The 24,669-nt window shown below is 39.5% G+C and overlaps 1 protein-coding gene across 5 annotated transcripts in view; it reads left to right on the forward strand.

The window, feature by feature from the left end:
* Positions 1 to 24,669, forward strand: part of myt1lb (myelin transcription factor 1-like, b) — a 134,247-nt gene that overhangs the window by 107,038 nt on the left and 2,540 nt on the right. For 2 of the 5 annotated variants that reach the window (XM_017302503.1, XM_017302502.1), the window contains exons 8-22: positions 1,949 to 2,039; positions 4,750 to 4,857; positions 5,633 to 5,859; positions 6,973 to 7,259; positions 13,137 to 13,367; positions 16,818 to 16,939; positions 18,900 to 18,962; positions 19,612 to 19,680; positions 20,771 to 20,833; positions 20,922 to 21,005; positions 21,854 to 22,075; positions 22,860 to 22,954; positions 23,343 to 23,446; positions 23,579 to 23,722; positions 24,539 to 24,601. In XM_017302503.1, the coding sequence (XP_017157992.1) occupies positions 1,949 to 2,039; positions 4,750 to 4,857; positions 5,633 to 5,859; positions 6,973 to 7,259; positions 13,137 to 13,367; positions 16,818 to 16,939; positions 18,900 to 18,962; positions 19,612 to 19,680; positions 20,771 to 20,833; positions 20,922 to 21,005; positions 21,854 to 22,075; positions 22,860 to 22,954; positions 23,343 to 23,446; positions 23,579 to 23,722; positions 24,539 to 24,601 (1,973 nt within the window). The remainder of the gene's footprint in view (positions 1 to 1,948; positions 2,040 to 4,749; positions 4,858 to 5,632; positions 5,860 to 6,972; positions 7,260 to 13,136; positions 13,368 to 16,817; positions 16,940 to 18,899; positions 18,963 to 19,611; positions 19,681 to 20,770; positions 20,834 to 20,921; positions 21,006 to 21,853; positions 22,076 to 22,859; positions 22,955 to 23,342; positions 23,447 to 23,578; positions 23,723 to 24,538; positions 24,602 to 24,669) is intronic. The other 3 variants (XM_017302504.1, XM_008399630.2, XM_008399628.2) reach the window with 3 other exon arrangements.

Here is a 24,669-nt window from a genome sequence, read left to right on the forward strand (position 1 = left end):
TATATATATATATACATATATATATGTCCAAGTGAATAATTCAAAACTTAGCATTTTCAGTCATCAAGAGGACAGTTGAAAGTAAATAGGAGTATATATTACATCTGATAGCCTGAAAGGTTGAGCCTTTCTTACTCCTTCCCATTAAGACATTTTTTGTTATGAATGGAGCATGTATTATTAATTCAGTAACTTTATGTAATTGGGAAATCACAATGTGCAGTTTGACTATACTTGTGAAAAATGACGATTAAATTAGATCTCGGAGTATTTCTGTCTGCCTGTTTGCTCATTTTGGGGTTTTTTAGTAGAAGAAAACTGTATTTTGTGATGCAGTTGCGATCAAGTGTTTGAAATCTTCATTTTTTGTTTTGTTTTATTGCATGCATTAAAACTAAAAAAGAAAAAAAAAAGACTAAAAGGGGATTTTCCCATAACCAATGGGAACGTGTTTTAATCCTGAATAAAATGTTATTCTTTATACAAGACAATAAGCCAATAAACTTTGAGACACAAAATAAAAATCCTAAAACTTAAACCCAGATTAGATAACAAATGGGCCAGAGAATGTGAGTAGGAGAATAACAATACATCTATCTCACAAAATGACACAGTACACTATACTGGGTTCATGAAAATGAAATGACCATATTTTAACAATATTTTTCACATTTTTTTGTTTACACAAACACAGTAAGAATCATCAAAAATGACAAGCATTGTTTTAAACTATCTTTAAGTGTAAAATAACTTATTTAAGGTTCAACTAGTTTGCTGCTGGTTGCTTTCTACGATTTGAAACCACTCCCCTTTTTAGCTTTCCCACAAAAGAAGACTGATTTTATGAATCTTGAATTGTGAATCGGATAATCTGTTTATAGAAAGTTATTTTTACAGGTTTAGATTTTACATTTTGAACTGGATCTCGCTGGGCCCAGACTCAGTAAAAAAAAAGGGATTCAAAAGCAGATGCTAACTTTTGTTTTATTAGCACATAGCCAGTATTCTTACAGGGCTTACAAATCATTTGTACACTTTGACAAGAAATGCTGTGGCATTTTTATGCTGAAAGATCTTGTAACAGACTGCTACTACCAGAAAAGTAAACTGTCCATGAGTGTCGTTTTTGTTATGGAGATGAAGCTTTCAAGCATACATCAAAAAGGCCAGCGCAAACTAGGAATATGCATAATGTATTGTCTCGTGCCATGTTGAAAGTTGGGGGTGCTTTGTCCAATTACCTGCACCAAACACCAATTAGTATGTAGGGAAAGGAGGATGATGTGGGGTTAAAGTTTAAGGGGGCGATAATGATGAAGCTGATGCTGATGGGTTTGGCCCCACATGCCACCAGCATGGAGACTCCTCCTCTTCCTCCCCCCAAGCCTGCTGCGCTCTGACGGCTCCTCTCGGACATCCATAGATCATTAATCTAATTGGCTAGTTGCTGAGGTGATGTGAGAGCGTTATGGACTGTTTTAACGGTTAACGGTATTGGAGACTGCACTTTGTGCCCTAACAATGCATGGATGATAAGAAAGCACACTGTCAAGAAGCTGCATTCCCTCTGTTTGTGTCCCAACATTGATTTTAAGACTCAGGTTTTGCATGACTGTAAGCTGTTTGCATGCGCCAAAAAAATTTCCCTCTATTCCTGTCTGTCACCGGCTTTGTCCTGTCAAACCCAAATGACATCTTTTTATTCATGAATGTCCCTCATTCCATGAATACTAATTTGAAAGAGCTAGATAAGTGGAAGCAATATGGTGGGAAACCTCGCCTGCCCTTTCAAACTTGTGTTCATTAAAATGAAAAGGAGGTCATTTGGGTTCATTTCTTAATGATGTTTATAATGCCAGGTTCCTCACACACTAATAGCGCTCATGGGTGATTGTAAAGGGCTCCTAACCTTCCCTGTCTTTCACTCCTGTCTCCTGTCTGTGCGAAGTTGTGGCAATGTATGAGAATGTTCTTAAGTGTCCTACGCCTGGCTGCACGGGACGCGGCCATGTCAATAGCAACAGAAACTCTCATAGAAGGTAAGAGCTCATCTTGTGTGAAGCTCGTATTTGTCCCCTTTTTTTCTCCATTTTTTTTCCTGTGGGATTATTTTTGATCATCCCTCTTTGAGGTATTCTTTTTTTCATCAGTTATTTTTTTTGCCTTTTCAATGTCTTTTTTTTTTTATTTTTTAGATTTGATTGTAAGTAAATTCATTCTTTTCAACGTTTTGTGTCTGTGTGCGTGTGTGTGGACGCTAGAAATGATCAAAACACTTCAGCTGCTTCACAATCACATAATTTAGCTAAGGCTGGTTTGAATGCAGCGAGTCACACTTCCCACAGCATAAATCATTCATCAGCTGCAGGCAAAAAAAAAAAAAAAAAGCCATCTATCAGGTGCAGGTTTGGAGGTAGGAACTGAAATAGCTGCTTGGCGCTGCTGTCAGACGGGGGTGAGGTGACAGCAAAAAAAAAAAAAAAAAGAGTGTCACCCGCAGCAGATGCTCAGGGATTCGGGCATAGCGGCAGCCATTAGCACCTTGCTGCCACTCAGCCAGGGTGACAGGAGAGGTGCAGACCTGGGAGGACCAAGAACGGGTGACTCCATGCTGAGCTCGGTGACAAACTGCGGCACCACACAGCCGCGCACAGTAAACTTTCACTTCTGCACGAAAGATCTGCTACAAACCTCCACATACTACTTCACACTTTTTCCACAATCTCATCCGTGCATGTGCTCATCACGGCAGGTTGCGCGCGGAGACAACTGGCTCCAGGCCATTGTCACAAATAATTTTTTTCACACGATACATTTGACAGTCAAGATGGAGAATAATAGAGGTTAAAGATAGCAAAATGAAGGGTTAGCAAGAAAATATATCTAAGATTAACTAAATGCATTCCCATTACACAATGTCTTGCAAAAAGTACTCATGTCCCTTGACCATCTCCATCGTTTTGGCATGTCACACCCACAAACCCATGTAGATTTTAAGGTTTTTATGCAATAAACCTAAAGAAAGTAGGGTTTTAAACAAAAATTATTTTAAAAATCATTTAAAAATATGTATTTAAATTGTTTTACTCTGATAACACTTAATAAAAATCATTAAAAAAATGTTTTTGAGACTTTTATTTGCATCTAAAATGTTAGCCATTTATCATGCTAGATCCACTTGTATGGTGATCTATTACAAAAATTCAATCCAAACACATTGAAGAGAGACAGAACAAGCTCTAGGGGAGTACATACATTTGCAAGACTCTAAAATCTTTCCGGCATGTACATTTACGTTTGGTAAACATTAACTTCACACCAAAAGAAGGCTGGCGGTGCTTTGTTAAATATAAATAAATCTTTAGAAAAACATTATTTTTTCCTTTTTGCTGTACAGCAGGACTCGTCAAGTGACTTGTCTCTGGATCCTGACCTCAGAATATCTAGTTCTGTCTGCTTTTGACTTTTGAAGTCAGTCAAAAGTCATATTTCACCTGACTGCCTCTTGTGGCAAAAAGGAGTATGACGAGTGCAAAAAGAAACATGAAACTCACTTACACACCCACAGATACACATACATAAAATAGAACTTGCCGGCAGAGCCGATAAAATACACTTTTTTTTCTCCCTGAATATTTTTATTTAATATTAAGAAAACAAATTAAATTGAAAATGAAAGCCTAATAATTCTTTCTCAAAACATGAATAACATCAGGCCCAAAAAACAAAACAAGATTAAAAACACTACTTTTGTTAGACTTACTAAAAGTTTTCTACTTTAAGAGCTTGTATTTGTCTTCTGCCCTGGTTTTAGACGAGTCCTCTGTTGTGGAAGCCTTTGATGTTTTAATGTAACGGCATCTTCTCTGGTCAGACACAAAATATCGATTAAAACAAAACAGCATCAAATTGCATCGACATAGACAGAAATGCTTGGAATGTTGCATATTTAGCATTTTTCTTTTTCTTTTAATATATATTTTTTTAATTTTGGGACTGTTTTGTAGTTAGCTGATGTTTCATTTTGGCTTAAATAAATGCTGCATGACCTGTCCCTGCTCTGAATGATAAAGCCTTTGTTGGTGCCTCTTTTATATATCCAGTATTGGTACAGACCTATCACCAGTTATGCTGCTAAAAAGATAATATTCCACCATGCTATTGGGCCTTGCTGACATAAGTTTGGCCATCAGTTTAAATTCTCAAAATTCTCACTAATAGTTATTTACTCCAAATATATGAATTACTATGTTGCAGAACAGATTATTATTGTACAAAATATTAATTAAAATAAATCCTTCACCAATTTTTCTCCTTTATAAAATAGGGTTTGCACAATATATCCCATATGTGTGGGTTTTTCTGTCAGCTCCTGGTCTTTGAAGGCAACAAGCTGCAGAATGTATATAAAAAATGTAAGATTTGTCCATATGGGAGAATCTACTCCGAGAATTATCTTAAGCTGCTCAACCAGAAACATGCAAGCTGTTGCCAACTGCGTTGTTATCAAAAGTGTTAAAAGTGATGAAAATTAATGAGTTTGCATCTTTTATTTCTGCATATTTTAAGCAGAGACTTCCTGAACTGTAGTTAGGTGCTTTCAGTCGATGTTTCAAACCGGCTCACAGGCAGATGTACAGTCAGTCGCTCCGGCAGCTCGACAGACTGGATGACAAGCACTTCTAACAAGCCAAACATTTTACATTATGTTCGCTCTACGTAGAATCTAAATTTCCTTTCTCATTTCAGTCTATCTGGATGCCCGATTGCTGCTGCTGAAAAGTTGGCAAAAGCTCAAGAGAAGCATCAGAGCTGCAATGGCCCAAAGTCCAACCAAGCCTCTGACAGAGTCTTAAGGTAGTATTCACTCAGATCTTTCCTTCTCATGTCCAATTTGAAATTTTCACAAAGCTGTGAAATTTGTTGTGACATGATGCACTGAGATAAACCCAGAAAAAAAAAGCCACTCATATCATGTGGGATTTCTTTCTTTCTTTTTCCTCGTACATCCTGTAATTGAGATTTGATGTCTCCCCTTTTTTGTTTCATGTTTAAGTTCTGCTGTCCCCTGAGAATACACCCAAGAGACTGCACGTTCACTTCTCTGCTTGTTGAAGGCAAATCGCTTTAGATTTGAACAAAATATGCCTCATTTATCGTCGCTCAGGCCTTGCGTTTTGAATGAGTGTCTTTGATAGACATGAAAATGCTGTGATGAAAAGTCATAAGTAGTTGTGAATTTTTATATCCGTATCAAACAGAATATCAGGCACAGTTTTCTTCCCAAGCCTAAATTAAGGCTATAAATGCACATCAAATGATAAAAGCACATAAAAGAGAAATAAAAGAAATGCTTGATTCAATTTTTTTTTCTTTTATTTCATTTACTGAAAAATACTCAAAGCAGTTTCGTTTTCTTAAAGAAGAGCAGAACAGCCCTGCACCTTCAGTCATTTTCCATCTTCTATCATCCTCCATGTATTAATTTTCCCACAGCAGCCTGCTTGTTCTCTTCTTCCCTCCATTCCATACATTTTTCTTTTTTTAACCAAAAACCAGGTTTCTTCTCCTCCCCCTGGGCAATGTTCAGTGCCTCGGTCCAACTTCCACCCCCTCGTCATTTATTTTCCAGGCCTATGTGCTTTGTCAAACAACTGGACTATCCACAGTATGGTTACAAGAACAATGTCTCCACCAGCACGCCCCGCTCCAACCTGGCCAAGGAACTGGAGAAGTACTCCAAGACCAGCTTCGACTACAGCGCTTTTGATGGCAGCAACAACCACCAAGTGTATGGAAAGCGGGCCATTGCACCCAAAGTTCACGGGCACAGGGACACATCCCCCAAAGGATATGATGGTACTATTTTAAAGCAGCATAAGACTCTTTAAAGAGATTCTCGTAATATGTCCGATTTCTTTCACATATCTATGCAGGGAATTATCTCAGAATTGTCTCTGCTTCTGTCCAAGAAGACTTGCATCTCCCAAAGATTTAAACTGAAAAAAAAAAAACTTTTAGGACTTTGCCAAACATCTTTACTTGATCTTAATTTATTTGTAATTGTGAGGTGGTCTTAGTCATATCTGTCTGACAGATTTTAGTTTGTACAATTTGATCTATCACCATAGTTACCATTTTTACTTAAGACTTTACACAGTTTCTTGACTAGGTCCGATTCTGTTTCCTCTGTACGTGCTTTATTTGATCAATATCATCTCACTTCCATCATTTGCAGACGATACTCAGCTCTATCCAGCAAATTTCCCAGATATTATTTGGTTAAAAATATACAAACGCCTCTCTGAGACATGGAAAACTGGATTATCTTTAAAGGCAGGTAGATTTAGGTTTTAAGTAAAATTTTCTGTGAAAAAGACGCAGGACTGAATAGGGAGACCCTTCAAAACATAACACAAAATCCAGCCAAGATGTGTTTGTGGATTTTGCCCAGCATTGGATGGTTACTGAATGGGCCTGGGCTCATAATGTTGTCCTATATGATGCCCACTTTGACACACAATCCATATTGGCAAGATCAGCTACGAACCTGATATAGATCTTAGAAGGGTTTCAATTTGCTGTTAAGAATTTGAGTTCTAACTTGCAGTCAAATAGAATGTTGGGTTCTTCTTTTTAACCAGAGTTGTTCTGCATCAAACCTACCATGTATTATGGCCAACATGTAACCCAAGCACAATCCCTTCTGGGAATCATTTTACAGCCCGTTTCCTGCTCATACATGAATTTGACCGCCTTCTCGCAAACAACAATTTGTTAATTATTGTAGACTTTTTAATTTCTGAAATTCGTCTTATTTAGAAATGTTGTTCATATGTTTTGCACCTTTCTGTGAATCATACTTTTATTATATTACACTTGCATTAAAAATCATCAAATGTTGGTCAAATGTTGCAGGATGGGCAAAAAAAAGGAAAAAAAAGAAGGTTGTTTAATTGTGTGTCCCTGCAGCCAAACGATATTGCAAGAACTCCAGCTCAGCCAGCAGCACCACCAGCACCTACGCCCCCAGCAGCAGCAACAGCAGCCTGAGCTGTGGGGGTGGTGGAAGGGGCGTGGGAGGAGGCGGAGGTGGAGGGGGCAGCAGCGCCAGCAGCACGTGCAGCAAGAGCAGCTTCGACTACAGCCATGACATGGAAGCTGCCCACATGGCGGCGACCGCAATCCTCAACCTTTCCACGCGCTGCCGGGAGATGCCCCATGGCATGGGCGGAAAACCCCAGGACTTGTGCGCACAGGTGAGAGCAGAGGGGCAGGGTTTAAATGCACTCAAAAATGTACTTGTTTAATTAATTACTATTAAAAAAAATGACTGTAAAAAAGACAACTCTGATATTCCGACCTCCAGCTTTGATTGCAACACACATTCGCTGTGGCGTCGTTTTGAACAGCTATTGCGACGTTGCTGCATTTATTTCAGTGATCGGTTGCTACTTTGCCACAATCTTGTAGAGATGACGGGAGAGTCAGATTGCTGTTCAAGTTTTTTCCTGCAACATCCCAAAGATCTTCAGTGAGGTTAAGATCTTCACTGTGATGGAAAGTCTATGAGTCTCAAACCTTTATGCTCTCTGGTAGAATGAAGCCTCTTTTTTTCAATTTCAATTTTTCTTAAGACCACTTAAGACCATTGGCTACCCAGGTTTTCAGTCCCACTCCCTGCAAAGTAATGCTTTTAACTTTCACGATTCAACACGCAGTTGAAACCAGAAGCTTTCACCAAATATAAAGGCACGTGGACCTCTTTTCTCACTGTCTACAGTTAAATAAGACCAAATGTCTCCTGTTTTAGGTCATTTAGTTACCAAAAGTATTTCTATTTCCTAAATACCACAATAATAAGAGAAGTAATATGTGAGAGATGTATTTTTTTTATGATTGTTCATTTGAATATTCGGCTTATTTATGTTTCGGCTTTGGAAAAGAGTTGCACATCTGGTTTCCGGTTGCTTGAATGTGCTGCGTCCATCTGTTCAAGCCTAAACAGGAATGTCCAACTATCAAACTACTCGGGAAGGAGACAAGTTCTGTGTCCCAGAACAAAAGCCAGTGTTTGGCCATATTGACCGTGGATACACTTTGAGGAAAGAGGGAGACACTTGTAAGCCTTCCAGCACCATTTACAACAAATTACTTTGAAACTTCTCTTCTTGTTTGGCTCTTCCTTTCAAGGGTCACCGCAGCAAATCATTTTTCTCCAACATATTACTTTGAAACTGAGAAATTATTTCCTGAAATCAATAAATAAATAGGGTTTGTTTTTCATGAATATGGACATGTTTTTCTAATGAATTTCAATAGTGAAATCATGATGCATTTCCCGATTTGACTCTGAAGCACACATGACTTCTAAGAGTCTTGCCAAGATGTACTGAACATTTCCTCTGTAATGCTGTGGCCTCCTGCTGCAGGTGCAGAAATATCCACGTCCAGATTATCCCTTTCCTTCCTTCATTATGCTAATTCTGGTATAGAAAACTGACAAAGATAGGGAGATTTGAGTTGCGTATAACTGCACCAACATGCACATGACTTGTGAGCGACCCAGAGCTGTGTCTTACACTCAGGGCTCTGCAAGGCACTTTCTTTATTTTCCGTCTGGGAATCAGATAGGAGCTGGGACGAAGCGCCGTTTGACACGGCGTGAGTCCGGTGTGTCACTTCTGAGGAGATAAGGTGACAGTGCTCCTGTATTATCTGTGCCCAGATGCTAAGCTGGAAAATGGAGGCCAGAGTGGGAGTGCACAGTGGAGGTGTAACGTTGGCTTATGTTGACAGAGTAGACTGCTGGAAAATCAGAGCGAGGGAGTTAAGAATAAAGACTGATAGAAAGAAAGGGGGCTCAGGGGGAGAGATTTGTAAATGTCACAGCGAAGGAGGAGAGAACAGAGCAAAACAACAATGAGGACAGGAAAGGAAAACGGCCAAAAGAAGCTTATTTTCGAGACAAAATAAACTCGGCGGGACAAGCTCCCGAGCAGTCAGGACTGTTTTTTTTTTTTCTCTTTTTTTTTCTTCTTTTTTTTGTAGTTTCACCTCATTTCATTGTGTGTACCCGCAGCCGCCTCCCCCTGCTTTGGGACGAGATGAGCAGGAAACTCTCAGGACAGAATATGAAACTTCAGAGGATTCTGTTTTCCTTCCTCCTCTTTCATCTCAACACCTCACCTCGTGGCTCACGCTGTTCTTTTTCTGAGTCTGAATGAAGCCTTACATGCACACCTTTTTCTCACCTCGTTTTCTCACCTCGTTCATTTTTTTCTACACCCAGTCTATCCGCCTGCCTCTCTCAATCACTTCATTGGATTTGTCGCTGAAGCTCTAAAACGTATTGTATTTTGCGCAGGATTGTTGTTTCCGCGAGAACCTTTTGTTGCTGGCGACCCCTATGAGCGTGTCCAGGCCTTCCCACTGACATGCTTCTCTGCTTCGACGTGCCTGACTGAATTATCTCCTCAGCGGGTCACTGGGTTCAGCAGATGCTTGTTAATGAAGCGCCATTTGAATCAGATGTGTTGAGGCAAAGAAACATCTAAAATATGCAGGGCAGCAGGTCCTGAGAAACTCTGGCTCAGAGTAAATCAAAGGTGGGAGCGGTCAAGTGAGAGTTGCTTGTGCTTGCTAAAACTTCTGGTTATTCTAATCAGGCAAACTGGTCAGCATCAGTTTGCAATATAAAACTTAGACACACTTATATTTTTTGTTCATTTATTTTGTGAAAATATGTGACTTTTGTCACGAATCGCAATTATTATACGCAACTTCATCACCAGTCTTGATACAGTTCAGATTGCTCAGAGTCCACTGTAAATGAAACAGCCACAGTGTATTAGTTTTTACTGGTCCTCCTTACAACTGGTAAAGATGTGCAAAAAGCTTTCAATTGCCAGAATTTCTCTATAACATTTTACATGGTCAGAGTGTATAGAAATAAATAATTTTGACTGTTTCTGACTGAGATGACCATGCAATACAATCGATTTAGCAGCTGGTGAATCATTTCTTTGTTATTTTGGAGATATACTCCAAATCTTTATCCTGCTGAAATGCTTATTGTCTTTCAGCAGGTTTTGTGATGCAGGCCACCAGATTTTTGCCTAAGTTGGTATTTGAAAGAGTCCATGATGCTACACACTATAATAAGGTTCCCAGGAGAGAAACAGGGTCACAGCATATCAGATTCTTTACCATAAAGACTGATTTATTCACTCCTTTTTTTCATACCGAACCCATCTGGAATACTTGCTGCCACAAGAGCCAAAATCAGGTCTTCTCATGTACACACCACACAGATTCAATTAGATGTCTGCTAGGCTTTTGACACAATCCACATTTACATTTCTGGATGTTATTAGGACTTTGGAATCTTTCTTTTTTCTTTGTTTCTCCAACAGTAAATTTCCTTTACTATCCTTCTGTGTTGTATGTAGTAGCAAAGTCATCTTGGATCCTTGTCCAGTGTTTTTTCTCAATGTGGTAATTATTGCTCTATATAGATATGGACAAGTTCAAGTCAGAACCTATTTCCCTAATAGCTATTTTCCGACTTATGAATACACCTGTCTCACTTTAATTATATGGTTTCTTATCCTTCCCTGTGGCTAAGAACAATACAAGGTATCATATTTAACTCCCAGGGAAAGTTTTAGGCACCCTGATGAAGTTCAAAAAATAAAGTAGCTGTTAGAAAGGCTTCAGTGCATTTCTAATTTTCCTTTTTTTTTTTATCAACCTGTTTTGAAAAATTTTTACGTTTCATCATTTCTGCAAATTAAGACACTGACACTTACACAAAATTCACCAAGCACCAAACAAATATAAAGACCACAGTGTTTGATCACACTGTCAAACTGCAACACCGATCACATCTGAAAGATTAAAATAAGCTGGATTCGCTTTAGTGGGAAACCTCATCCAAACCCCCTTTAGACCACGTCTTTCCAGCAAAGGTCAAGGGTTGCCAGAGAGCAAGAGTAGAAAGAGTCAGCTAGTAATGAGAGTGGGGGGGGGGGATGCAGTGTCCTCTCACATTATCTTTGGTAATTTGATATGAAGGGGTGGGCCATGTTAATTTGACAGTGATACACAGTAAAACAGCTAACAAGAAGAGGCTGACGTACTGCACACATTAATAAAAACAAGATGGGTAACTGCCTCACCGAGTGAGAATCTCTGCAGGAATATGACCTTTGTTCAACAAAATGTCCTTCCTTCATTTTATGCTTGTCCTCTGCTTTTATCTCCCTTGTATTCCTGTTTAAGTGTCATTACTTTCCAATTTGACTCTAATCTTTACAGACCTGCGCAAAAATGTTGAAAGTTTAATTTGACATCAAGTAGTACTGTGTTTAGCGTCTTGATCTATTTAGCTCACCTTTTAATGTTCTTGAACAGCATCCGGCACGTTTTGTTTGTTTTTCCGTTTTAACAGTTATCCCCAGCCTTATTTTTGCACCACATTTATTGCAGTATTCATGTCCAGTTGCAAATCTATCACCCCGTGCATTTGAGTCAGAGTGTTTGGTTTTGGACCCCAGGAGCATCCACCCTTGGGTACTCTGTCAACTGGAATCAGAATTATAACGGGCTTTCCTCCTCACAAAACTGGAAAAATGGGGTTGGGGAAAACAAGGAGGAGAGAGGAGATAAGCAGAAGGAGTCAGAGGCAAAGAAGGCACAGAAACATCCAGGAATGCATGCACGAACATCCTACTGAAGCATGAACCTGAAAGAGACGGCTCTTTTTCTTTAGGTGCGATTGTATGGAGAAGTTTTGAGGAGTCAGTATCTTTTTTTTTCCAAATCTAAGTTTGGACAATGTTTGTACAAATTTTAATGGCGGGGGGAAGCTCATGGCTTTTCTTGATCATTATTTGATCAGAGGCAAATAATGAGGAAATAGCTACCAATTAACCGGACTAAAACATAAACTCTTATAAGAGGTCAACCTTTGTTAAAAATATTGCAACACACGCTTTTAACTCAATAAATTATTTGTGTGTGCGTTTTGGCTGCTGAAATATTCTGGCAAGTAATTAAAAGTACACCAGTTTCCCTTCACTCAAACCAGCAGTTATTGTTCAATCTCATTGGAAAATGTTTTTAGTCATTTTAATTACTGCAAATGTTGTCTGGGCTCATGACCAGTGGAATGAAGTCCAATGGCTTATTAGGCGAAGGACATATTCAGTATTGACCAGGTTCAGAAATATGTGTAAAAATACAAGTAAAAATCCTTGTTGGTTGAGAAAAACGTTTATATATTCATTATAGAGGGGACTAAACTAAAGTATTTATTTAAAATCAAACAAATGTGTGCAGTTTAGAATAGAAACTTAAACTGTGCGTAGGGAAAGTGGACGCTTCGCTCTTGTGGACGTGGCCCACTTTGATCCAGAACACTGTAGAGTTCTACCTCTATTTTTGGGTTTGCAGTAGTCTAGTTCGAGTTGCTCCTGCTTCTGCTCATCACTGCTCACAACCCCACCCCTAACCTTTGTCCCTTGCTCCCCTTGTGATGTCCACTCACATTAGGTTCACACATGCCCAACACACGCACACAGTTCAGACTGCAAAGCGCAGAGCATGGAGGCGTGGAATGAAAGAGAAAGACAGAGAGAGGCATAGAGGAGGAGGGCTTTGCACAGGGATGCAGTCGTCCTTGAGAACTGATGAACCTCCTCTTCTTTTGACCTTCTTATTAGCAAACATTGTTACTCAACATCGCAAGAGTCTGTTGTCGTCTTTTGTTTTTTTGTACAAAGTCTTGGGCCAAAAAAAGAGATGAGGAATTTAAGTTACAAGGGTGCTTAAACCACTTTATTCTCCTAATAAGTTAATATTTAGAAGATTTTAGAACTTTTCATTTACTTTCACAGGAAAAATCATGCACTGCTTTGCCCATCTAATGATGAACATGTTTGATTGCTAATTAATCAGAACCTCTCTTTCTTTTATCTCCTTCTCTTCATCTCTGCTTCCTTATGTTCTATGCATCCTCCTCTCCTTCCCCATAATCATATAATCATCCAACCTGCTTCCACTTCTCCTCACTTAACCTGCACATATAAATGCATAACCTCCCCCGCACCCCCATTCCTATGCATGCCTTCCAGAGCCCCAGTCTAGATGTTGATGAGAACGGTACGTTGGACCTGAGTATGAGCAAGAGTCTGTGCGGCGGCGGCGGAGGGGACTCGGTACTCACCCCGCTAGAGCCCATGTCCCCCCAGAGGCAAGCGGCCCTGCTGGGCTCCCGCTGCTACGGCATGGGTGATGCTGCAGACTGCTGGGACCTTCCTGTAGACTACACCAAGATCAAACACATAGACGAGGATGAGAAAGAGGTAAACAGAGAAAATGTTCAAGGGTGGCTCTGGAAAATTTGCTTAACTGTAGGTTTGTGAGCCCACTAATGCAAAGAAACTTTATTAAGCATTTTAAAATAACCTATGGTTATTTTAAAATGGTCTTTGTTTGTTCTTTCAACACTGCACTCTTACTTTTAGTTCATGGTTTGTTGCTGATTGTTTTCACAGAGATCTTATCGTTATTTATCAAGCCACCTAACTCTGACCTTTGAGAGAAGAAAACTTCTACTCTGTATGGCTGTTTACACAACAGCCAAATTAGCAAAGAGTTAATTTAATTGTTATAACCTTTTTAAGTGGAAAATAGCAAAGTTAACACATAACAGATGTAGAATAATTCTTTACCGAAACACTGATTTCTAATGAGCTATTGCATAAAACCGTTCTTGTATGCAGTGAATTAGCTAGTGATATTTTTAGTAATCAATTATTCTGATAAAGGATTGATTAATCAACAAATTGTGACATATTTCTGATTTTTAATCTAGCCACTTAAGTCATTTTTTGCATTGGAAATACATTAAAAGATGCAAACAATTAAATTCCCTTTTAAGATAAAAAAAATGATTAGCTAAAATGTAAAAACATGGCATTCTTTTAGTGAGTACTTGATCATCTATGGCAAAAAAAAAAAAAAAAACTTCTAACATCAAAATGTGAAAAGCTCAACCCTTTCTGTTTGATGTTTTGATTATTTTTTGTATTTACCATTTAACAACTGGATAGTAAGGTACATTAAAAAGGTATACAGTGTATGACAGTGTCATCATGTGTAGTGGCTGATGTTGGACCCAAAAGCAGAGACGGAGGCGGCGAATTAGTTTGAAGATTTAATTAATAAAATAGTTCCTTCAATGAAAAAGGGAGTATTGTGTTATACTCATGTGTAACAAAATACTCCCGTGTATTTTCTTACTCATGGAAAACCAGGGGTCAGGAAGCAAGAACTAAAAAAATACTCAATCAGGAAATCAGCAAAGGAACTCAAGGAGAACAAGGGATTGTAGCAAGGAAGTGATGGGATCAGGCAAGTAGTGACTGAAAATGAAAAGCCTAAATTCTAAGGAGGTTGAATGCTGAACAAAAAGACCTAGGCTGACGAGCTAATTGATTACAGGTGCAAGTGGAGGAAGCAGACTGAGCAGACAGAGAGAGAAAAGTGGCACAGGGGGCGAGGGAGAGTACACAGCGGATCAGGAAATAACACTAAAGAATAATCAGTCTAAGGATACATAATAGAAATAAACAGACCAACTGTAAGAAATAAACATAACTAGAAACAATAAGAAGAAATGAACTAAAGGAGAACAGGAACAAGACAGATCTAACCAAAATAACCCAGAAATAAACAAAACCCAAAACCAAGTCAAGAAACTCCTGATATGACTCAAAGTGGCATTTTATATTACATTCAATTCATTCTTACCATCAGTTGATATGAATGCTGTATATATCACACATAGCTTAAAATAAATTTGACTTTGCTATGTCATGCTTTGAAATTGGTCTCTTTAAGAATCTACTACTCTTTCCAACACTCCACCTTCAGGACATTATCATAAAGGTGCTCCTATTCTTATGAACATGGTTGTTTATGAAGAAAAACACACCAGTTTTTCATAAACAACCAGCCAACAAATATACTTTGTATAAAAGGAACTAAGATTCTCCTGACCCATTCTTGTGCTCAGTCTGAACTGGAACAGAACATGTTTATCACCTCTAGATGCGTAAATGCATTAGGCTGCTGCCGAATGTCTTATTCACTGTTTGTGTTTTCAAACAGGTCCAGACCTACCAGAGCAGTGAGTGAATACACACCAGTTTTATGCGTACTCACTCAAAAGGAACTTGAGTTCTGGCTAGAGAATGAATTAAAACAGTTGCCAATGTACAAAGAAAAACTAAGACAGAGCTCCAGAAAGCAGAGAGAACAACTGATCAAGACCTTTTTAAAGATTTCATAGAATTTCTTTGCTAATTGGAAGTGAAGCATAAAGAAATTCATAATAATTTTGCTAATGACTTTGTATGTTTGGTTTTGTGGACTCTCCTCCTGTTTGGCTCATGATGATGCTCCAGCACAGACAACCTGTCTTCTCAGAAATCTCTGTGACTGAGTGAGGAGACAGAAATGATAACAAGCAGCGCAGGGTAGAATAGAATGGAGCACAAACAGCAAGCAGTTTTGTCACTGATGATAATTATATAGCAGCAGTTGCCGTTCCCGAGACTGAGAGAATATACTGTCTGGTTATCTCCCTGCAGCCATTGATTAAACACAGTCTCCAAGTCAAACATTTGTATTGTTTTCTTGGTCTCTTACCTTCTGGTCTGACTCACTCTTTGCTGCAGAATCAGTAAAAAGTCATAACAAAAGGCTTTTATTTTAAAATTTTAGATAAACCTAATGGATCTGTCTGTTAACTGATGTCAACATCCCCATGCACAAGAGTCATCTGCCCTGTTTGTTCCGTGCTCCCTGCATGCTGGCTTTCTGTTTTTACATTTCTCTCCTCTCCAAAATGAATTATGCAAAGTAGCACCTTGGGAGGGAGTCGGAATAGCTCATCTCATCAAAGAACCGCTGGAAATCAATGCACCACTGCTGGGTGCGCCTGTCGGAGCGCTGATGCGCGTGCGTTTGCAAGTGCACACGCCTGCTTTCCTGTGTGTGAATATTCATAAGAGCGTGTCTGCTGAACCCTCGTCTCTTTGGGAGGGTGTCAGAGTGAGTTTGTAAGTCCCATTCTTGTAGCCTACTTTTTTTGCGTTCCGTGTCCTCTGTCTGCATGCATGCATCAATCTCATTCCTGTGCCATTAATTGGAGAAACTGGTTTCAGCTGAGCAATTTAGTCTTTATTTGGACTTCTGCCTTTATGGCCGTTACTGTACCCACACTGTAAAATATGGAAGAAAGGTAAAATGGATTTGCATCAACTTGCATCGTGCCCTGGTTGCATGCACTGCAGACAAAAGCATAGCCCCAGACTGCAAATCCAAACAGCGGTCTGGTCCCACACCACAGTGCCATCTAGTGGCAGGTTGATTCATTACAAGAGGCGACTCCCAGAATACTCCATACCCACACACTAGCACTACAAGCACGGGCATAACCACAAGTGAGGCCGCTCTCACCGTTCGTTCGGCATTATTTCCTCTCTACTCTTCCATTTTACTGCACTGGCTCAATAGTCACACTGGCTCACCAATTTGCATCCAAACTGACAAAACTCTGTAGCCTAAAAGTGCATATGATATAGGTGGGTGAGGAAAGTAGACAAAGAGGTAAGAGAGGTAACAAAAGGATTTCACTGCAGAAAAAGAGCTTTCCTTTTCAGATAGTTGAGTACATACAACCAGAGAAGCACAGGTTTTGTGGTGAACATTAGTGAAAACACTTTGTGTGTTTCTCCTCTCTTCAGCCTGATGATCTGGATCCCTTCCACGATCTGCTGGAGGATCGATCCTACACCACAGATGTTAACATGCCAAGCCCCAAGCCCAAGTACGTCCAGTGCAAGGAGAGTAAGAAGGACCTGATAACGTAAGGAGTCCCGTCCTTTTCCCGCCTGATCCCCACTTGCTTTGTTCCACTCATGCTCTGCTTTTTTTCCCCACTTCATTTACTGGTGCATCTCAATAGATCAGAATGTTATCTAGAAGAAAATTTCTTTCTGTAATTTACTTGGAAAGTAAAGCCTGTATGGTGCATATATTCACTACCTGCTGAGTAAGAAATTTCAGGCTTTTATTTCTGTATTTTTGTTGACGATCATGGATTACAAGTAATAAAAATGTTATGGCCTATAATCTCCACAAGCAAGTTCATTAAATGTCAGTGCAACTGAAGAAGCTGTTCACAGAGTGCTGTATCCAGAAATACAAATAAAATATACAAAAGCAGCTGAACTGATACCACAGTATTTGCTATACAAAGCCTCTCCGAAACCAGAAACAATGTCAGAAGCATCTTAACTGAGTTATAGGGAAAAAGGACTTGACTCAGTGGCCCAACCAACGTCCTTTTTTGAGATTAAAATTGTTTTTTTTGTTGTTTTTTTTTATTTGATTTGGAAATCAAGATCTGAGAGTCTGGAGGGAGAGTGGAGAGGCGCAGAATCCAAGTTATGGTCCAGTGTGAAGCCTCTACAGCAGAAAAAGTGTTACACGTTTATCACCTGCGCTGCCGGAAATTGTTGACAGGGAGGGGGTTGAAGGTTGAAAACTGTTCAAGATGTGTGTTCATCTGCTCTACCGCTAGCAAGCAACCGTACTGATTAAATAACATAAAAGTCAAGCAGTTCCCTAAAAGTCCAACAGATGGAAGCAATGCGCCGTGCAAAACAAAACACCCACAGTTTACAGGACGCACTTCCTGCTAAAGAGCCCCCTGGTGGTTGAAGAAAAATCCACATATAAACCGGAAAATTCTTCTTCTTGAGATTTCAACAGCAACTTGCATCCATTATTGTTGCACTACTGCCATCTACTGGATTCTAATACCTATACCTCAAAATCTCATAATGATCCCAGTATTATTTTTAAAAAAAGAAAAATCTTCTTTTTCCTCTCAATGCCATTTAACTGATCAACAACATTCTCAAATTTCAATTCCCTATTAAAATCTAATTCCGTTTTAATGGGTGCTTTCTTCTTTTATTTCCAATTTTGACTTCCAATGATTAACTTCCCGCTAAAGAGCCCCCTAGTGGTTGAAGAAAAATCCACTTATAAGCGGCTCATAGTCCGAAAAATGGTATATGAAAAAAAAAATCTGAATGCTCTCTGGTATTGTTCAGGGGGCCGGACCAAATGTGGAGGYGGGCCGGATCCGGCCCACGGGCCGTAGTTTGGGGACCACTGCTCTACAGTAACCGATGATTTGGAAAGACAGATGGTCTGTACAACCATCTAATACAAAATCTTTGAGCACGCCACACATTTCTCTGGTGACCAACTTTATGGCGATGCCGATTTTGTTTTCCAGCGGGTCTTTGCACCCGCCCACATTGATAAAGGTACCAGGCTTTAGTAACCATAGTATTACTGTGCAAAGTCAATCTGTCAATCATTGAACACAATGAGAGACACCAGACCCAACAGTGTAGAATTTTTTAAAAATTATTATTGAATTACAGAAAAAAATGGTAACATTTCTGTGATATTCCAATTTATTGACATGCACCTGTAGTTTCTTCCTTCATTCTGTTCAGTTAACCTCAGTGATCCACTGTTTCTGCTCTCTTCCTGCCCACTTTGTGCTGCTGGCTTGCTATATGACTTTTATTTAATGGCTATCTGTGTGAAACATTTCAAGCTGTCAGTATCATTCCACATCAAGACTAGCCTATCTCAGGTAGCACTAGGTTAAGCACAGACAGTGAAGCTAAACTGGAAACAATGAGAACCATAAAAATAAAAATCCCCCTTTCTTCCTGTGATTTTCACATTTTCCTTTCCTTCCCTTTGGACTTAAAAAAATCTATCTATTTTTCCGGTGGCAGATGTCCCACACCGGGGTGTGATGGAAGTGGTCACTTGACGAGCAATTTCACCTCACATCGAAGGTGTGACTTCCTTTTCTCCTTGTGGATTCTAAGTCTATTTTTCTTTATTGTTTTCAGCTTACCTCGACGATGCTGTCAACCGTCTGTAGGCAGGGCTTCACTGTTTTCTGTTAGCCCTTTGAATATTGAGGTGCAGTAGTAAGACACAAAAAAATAAATAAATAAATATTGAGCAGATGCTTATTTTGGGGTAAAGCCCTGGATTAAGTTTTTTCCTCAGTGGACCACGTTTAAAGCCTTCTAAGCTGATGTTATTTAGTCCTCCAGGCACCTTCTCACAGTCCAGTGCAGACTGTGCATTTACCATTCAAAAGGTTTGAGCAGAACTGCTGAGTGTTGCAGAGTGAGATGAGTCTGCATGGATCCTGAGACTTGTACAACCTCTCAATTCCCAAGAAAGTTCTGACGTGTTAAACATTGTCATTTTATTTTAAAACACAGCTTCAATTTGTTTGCTTTTAGATACTCAGAGGGTTAACATTTCTCTTTTTGTTTTCTCTTAATCAACTCTTTGCACTTGCATCATGGCTTCCTTACATTTCCTGGTTGATATTTTACTCATGCATGTGTTTGTCAGAGTGGCTGCAGTGTCTTTTGTCCATAGTTGTCCATTTAGAGTAATCTGGTATTCTGCTGCTGTATTTTTCAGTCTCTCAGGTTGTCCTTTGGCTGATAAAAGCATTCGAAGCATGCTAGCCAACAATGCACAAGAACTCAAGTAAGGTTTTAGATGACTAATTGATATTTATGTGTTTTGTTTGACTTCTTCTTTTGGATTGATTGATTGATTGATTGATTGATTGATTGATTGATTGATTGATTGATTGATTTTGTATTTCCATACTTATTAATAAAAATACTAATGTAAATTACGTACTTACGTATGGGCATTTGTAGTATAAATAAACACTCAGAAGTTTTTCTTATGTGCAATGAAATCAAATTTCGAGAGTCGATTTTGGAATTTGTTTCCACAGACCTGAGTGATCGATTTTGTTGCATTGGAAAACTAATTGCTATACTACTGGCAATGTTTTTTTGTTGTTGTTTTTTTATTCATTTGCACAATGTAGTACATGGAATATCAGGTAAATAATATTATGTATGCTATCGTGTGATTATTTTCCCAACTACAAATGTATTCAAATTGAAGGTTGGACATTTTTTAATATGTGGTTATACAACTGCAATAAAAAGACTGTTTATTTTAAGACATTTTCCATATTTTAGCAATGACTGTTGGATAAAATTATTCTTACCAAGGGCTGATTTAGATTTAAAATTGTATTCATTTAACCAAGAAATTTATAAAATGGGACATAACAGTAAAATGGAAATGTGTAGGCAGAGGCACCAATTAAAAAAATTGGTCTGTTTTAATTTACATTTAGAGAAAAAAAAGTATGTATGCCATTCCCAAAAGTTGGAAAGTCATTAATGCTGGGAATACCAGCAATTGCACTGTGTGCACATTGTCGACTAGCTTCTTGTAAGTTTCCAATTTATTTTGATTTATCTTTTACAGTGAGTTGCACAACTTAGAGTGACCTCCTTTCCATTATTCTAATCTCTAGCTACGTCAATAGATTTGTTATCAAATTCAAGTTGGGCCATTCCAAAACATTAACATTACGAGCAATAAAAAGAAATGTGATGGTATTATTAAAAGATTACTCTAAGTGCAAATCTGTCAGAGGTTTTAATATACTGGCCTGACAGTTTTTTTTTGTTTTTTTTTTAAATAAGCATCATTACGACACTACAGATCTGTGTTAGGCCCTGAGCCCTCTATATGTTTTGTGCCCCAGGTGTCCGACACCAGGGTGTGATGGTTCGGGACATATCACTGGTAACTACGCTTCCCACAGAAGGTACAGCAGTCAGTCTGCAGATACATCTCGACAAACCCTTCTCTCTTCCTGACCATTTCAGCCTTGTAACCCTGTCGTTTGTCTGCAGTCTTTCAGGGTGTCCGCGGGCCAGGAAAAGTGGGATAAAGATCATCCACAGTAAAGAGAATAAGGAGGACCAGGAGCCCATCAGGTAGCGTGCAGGCACAGATCATAAGTCTTTTGTCCGACCGCTAAACCCCGAGGCTGGAGCTTCCTCCTGCCACCATCGCTGCTCACCGTCCACTCCCTGTGACATATGACTTTTCATTTCCTGCTTCAAAACGGACTCCATGCGATTCCTAATCAGTCCCACCACATCTCGTGCAGTCCATGCTTATCCTCCCGTTCGACCGCACACATCCCCGTAAGCAGGAATGAATCAGTATTAGTTCTGACAAGACAAATGTACCAAGAGTATAAAGTTTTAACACTGGTATCAAGGTGTAGGAGGAACTTCAGAAGTGCAAGGTTGTAGGAGTTTACAGAGAGGTGGTTCTGTGGTCCCTGGCGAACTCCTGCAGACCCTCATGTAGGTAAAGAGACGCGCGAGCAGAAGTGGAGATGGAGGCAGAGAGAGAGAGATTGATTGACTCTGCCTAAATCCCACAATGGGCTTCTGTGGCCTCATCCCTGCAGCTGCATTGATTTCTCTGGTGGCGCAGAGCACAAACAACACACACTGTTCATTCGTAAGCTTGTCATTCTGTTGGCTTCGGTTTGTCATAGCGAACCCTCTTTGGATGCAGTTTTCATATAAAGATAGGCATCTGGAAATATAACGACAACAATCTAAAACAGACCGCTGCTGAAAGCAAATTATTTGTTAAAATATTTTAAAGGTTTTGTGGGAATGAAAGCACATAAATATATTTCGGTGAAGGCTGGCCGAAAGATATAAATCAAGAACTCTGGTTCAAAATGTCACGCGCTGCTTTACAAACAGCCAACCTTTTGGATGGTAAAGGGAAGATTTCTGAGTCTCGCTCCATCCGCTCTCAGGTGTCCGGTCCCAGGTTGTGACGGTCAGGGACACGTGACGGGGAAATATGCATCCCACAGAAGTGCTTCAGGTTGCCCCATCGCAGCCAAGAGACAAAAAGATGGCTACCTGAACGGGATCCAGTTCACATGGAAGTCTGGAAAAACGGAGGGCATGTCCTGCCCGACACCAGGCTGCGACGGCTCGGGACACGTCAGCGGCAGCTTCCTGACACACAGGAGGTAAGTCATAGAGCTGTGGATCAGGTACAGCTGCATGAGCTTTGTTAGATTTAATAAAACAACATTGGATAGTTTTCTTCAGTAAATTCAAATCTGTTTTTGTTCTTAAATGAATCCGTTTATGATCAATTCTTCATGATATTGCAGCTTTCGGACCGATGTAGTGCTGGATTTATTTTGGTGTCTAATCTTTTATGAATTAATGATTATTTTTTTATTTTCTTTATCATTATTGTGCATTTAGCAAATATAAGTAGCTTAGGTAATCCCGACTGACATATAAGACAAGAAAATTTGGACTGAAACTCTTTTTATTTGGTGTATGTATATTCTGGTTTCATCTTTGCACTGCATGAAACCAGCCAATGACAGTTTGAATTTTTTTCAATGTCAAAGCATAATATGTGATCAAACATTTCCTGTTTTTAGGTCATTTTCCAGATGCAGATGTTATTTATTTATTTTTTTTCATTCACTGCAAACATAATCATCAAAATTACAGTCTTGAACATTTCCACTTTACTTATAACCAACTATGACACAATACAGGTGAAGAGAAAAAAAATAGAAGTATATACAACAAACATTTTTTTTTTTTTTTTTACTCTTAGAACAAAACTCTTCTATTTAAAAAAAAAAGTTGCTGTTTTTCCAAACGCCAGTGACAAATGTCTCTTTAAATACATGTAAAGTACAATCTAGGCAGTCTACGTTAACACTTTTCAGTGTATTTTGACGTGTAACATCATATGAAACAAAGCTTGCTTCTGGTTGCTGCCTGCAGTCTGTCGGGTTGTCCACGCGCCACCTCCGCCATGAGGAAAGCCAGGCTCTCGGGAGTGGAAATGCTAACAATAAAGCACCAACGTGCCAGCAACGGTAAGCTCAGCCACACAATGCAGCCAATCAGGAACAAGGAATATGGAAGGGTTTACAGAGCGGAGTTCCAATTACAGATAATAAACCGATCAGAGTGGTGTGTGTGTGTGTGTGTGTGTGTGTGTGTGTGTGTGTGTGTGTGTGGGGGGGGGGGAAGCAAATGAACGGCCACTCAGGGGGTAATAATTCGAATGGCTCCAATCTGGAGGAACAGGTTGAAAGAGATCGTGCAGATTTGAGAGATGCTATAACATTATCATCCAGTTGCGTCACACACTTATCAATAACACCTCCCCCCCCCAAAAAAAAAACGTAACCACATTTGTCATTTGTAAAGACTTTAAAATCTGACGATAAGGTTGGGATTAATACCGCTCATCGCCTCCAGGGCTGGATCATGACGAAGAGATCAAGCAGCTGGACGATGAAATCAAAGATTTAAGTGAATCGAATTCACAAGTGGAGGCTGACATGATCAAACTCAGAACACAGGTGAGTCACCCGCCCGCCACCCGTCTTCCACGTTGAAGTCTGGGTTTTTTGTTATTGTTTTTTTTTGTTGTTGTTTTTTAATCGGCAAGTGGAAACATGTAACGCACCGTGACCCCACCCTCCTCTCTGCAGATCACAACAATGGAGACCAACTTGAAGTGCATAGAGGAGGAAAACAAGGTGATTGAACAGCAAAATGAATCTCTGCTGCATGAGCTGGCCAACCTCAGCCACTCACTGATTAACAGTTTAGCTAATGTCCAGCTCCCTCATATGGTAAGGGCCACCAGGAAACGGGCGAGCCAGAAAGTCACAGAACGTAGTGAACCGTAGCGTTTATCTGTGGTACATTTGCCCACGGCTTTCTGTGCATGCTTACTCTAAAGTGTGGAGCATCGCTTGTCTTCCCAAAGGCTGAGGGGGAGTTGTGAAATGAGTTGCAGCAACTGTGAGAACTGAAATTCAGCATAAACAAAACAATATGTTGAGGTTTTGTTTACAGGGGAGCTATGATTAAAGGACTATTATAGTAGCGGGGTGAATTCTTAGAATCTGCCTTTGCAGACATTTTATTTCACGCCAAAGATGTTTCTGAAAGATTTGGTCCCAACTTTTCTATCTCCTTTGAAACCTTGTTCTGTTCTCTCTCGTTCGATTTTTTTTTGTTGCTCATTTTGTTGCAGAGTTTTTATAGTAATCACAGACAATTTTGTCCTGCTTTGTCCCTTACGCTGCCATTCTTTTTACGATCATCTCTTGCGTAATAGATCTATCACTGACAAAGTACACATTCAAACGCTGTTTGAAATGTGCCGGCCGTTTATCTTATTTTATGTTTAGATCTCTGGAGGTGTGCAGATGAAAGAAGTAAAAAAAAAAGTATTTTTAATCTCCCTTAAATCACTATAAGGCTTTGTCCTGATTTCTCGCACGGCTTTTTGTCTATGTTCCGGTTACATTTTTTTCTTTTTTTTAGATCTTATAGCATTTGGCTGGTTAATAGATACTGCCATCTAGTGTTTGATTTTAGGAATAGCATCTTGTTTGAACTTGTCCTGCTTAAAGAAATCTCTCTTTTTTGACTGCCTGCAGAAACCCCTGACAGAAAAAGAGCTTCCTCTGAGGAATAACAGCTGCTTACAGATGCACCAGCAAGTAAGTCTCTCGTGTGGCCGTGTAAGAAGCTTTTTCCTGTTGTGAAATTGAATGTGCTACTTTGTATC

This window comes from Poecilia reticulata, linkage group LG22 (genome assembly GCF_000633615.1).
Source record: "Poecilia reticulata strain Guanapo linkage group LG22, Guppy_female_1.0+MT, whole genome shotgun sequence".
Taxonomy (NCBI): Eukaryota; Metazoa; Chordata; class Actinopteri; order Cyprinodontiformes; family Poeciliidae; genus Poecilia; species Poecilia reticulata.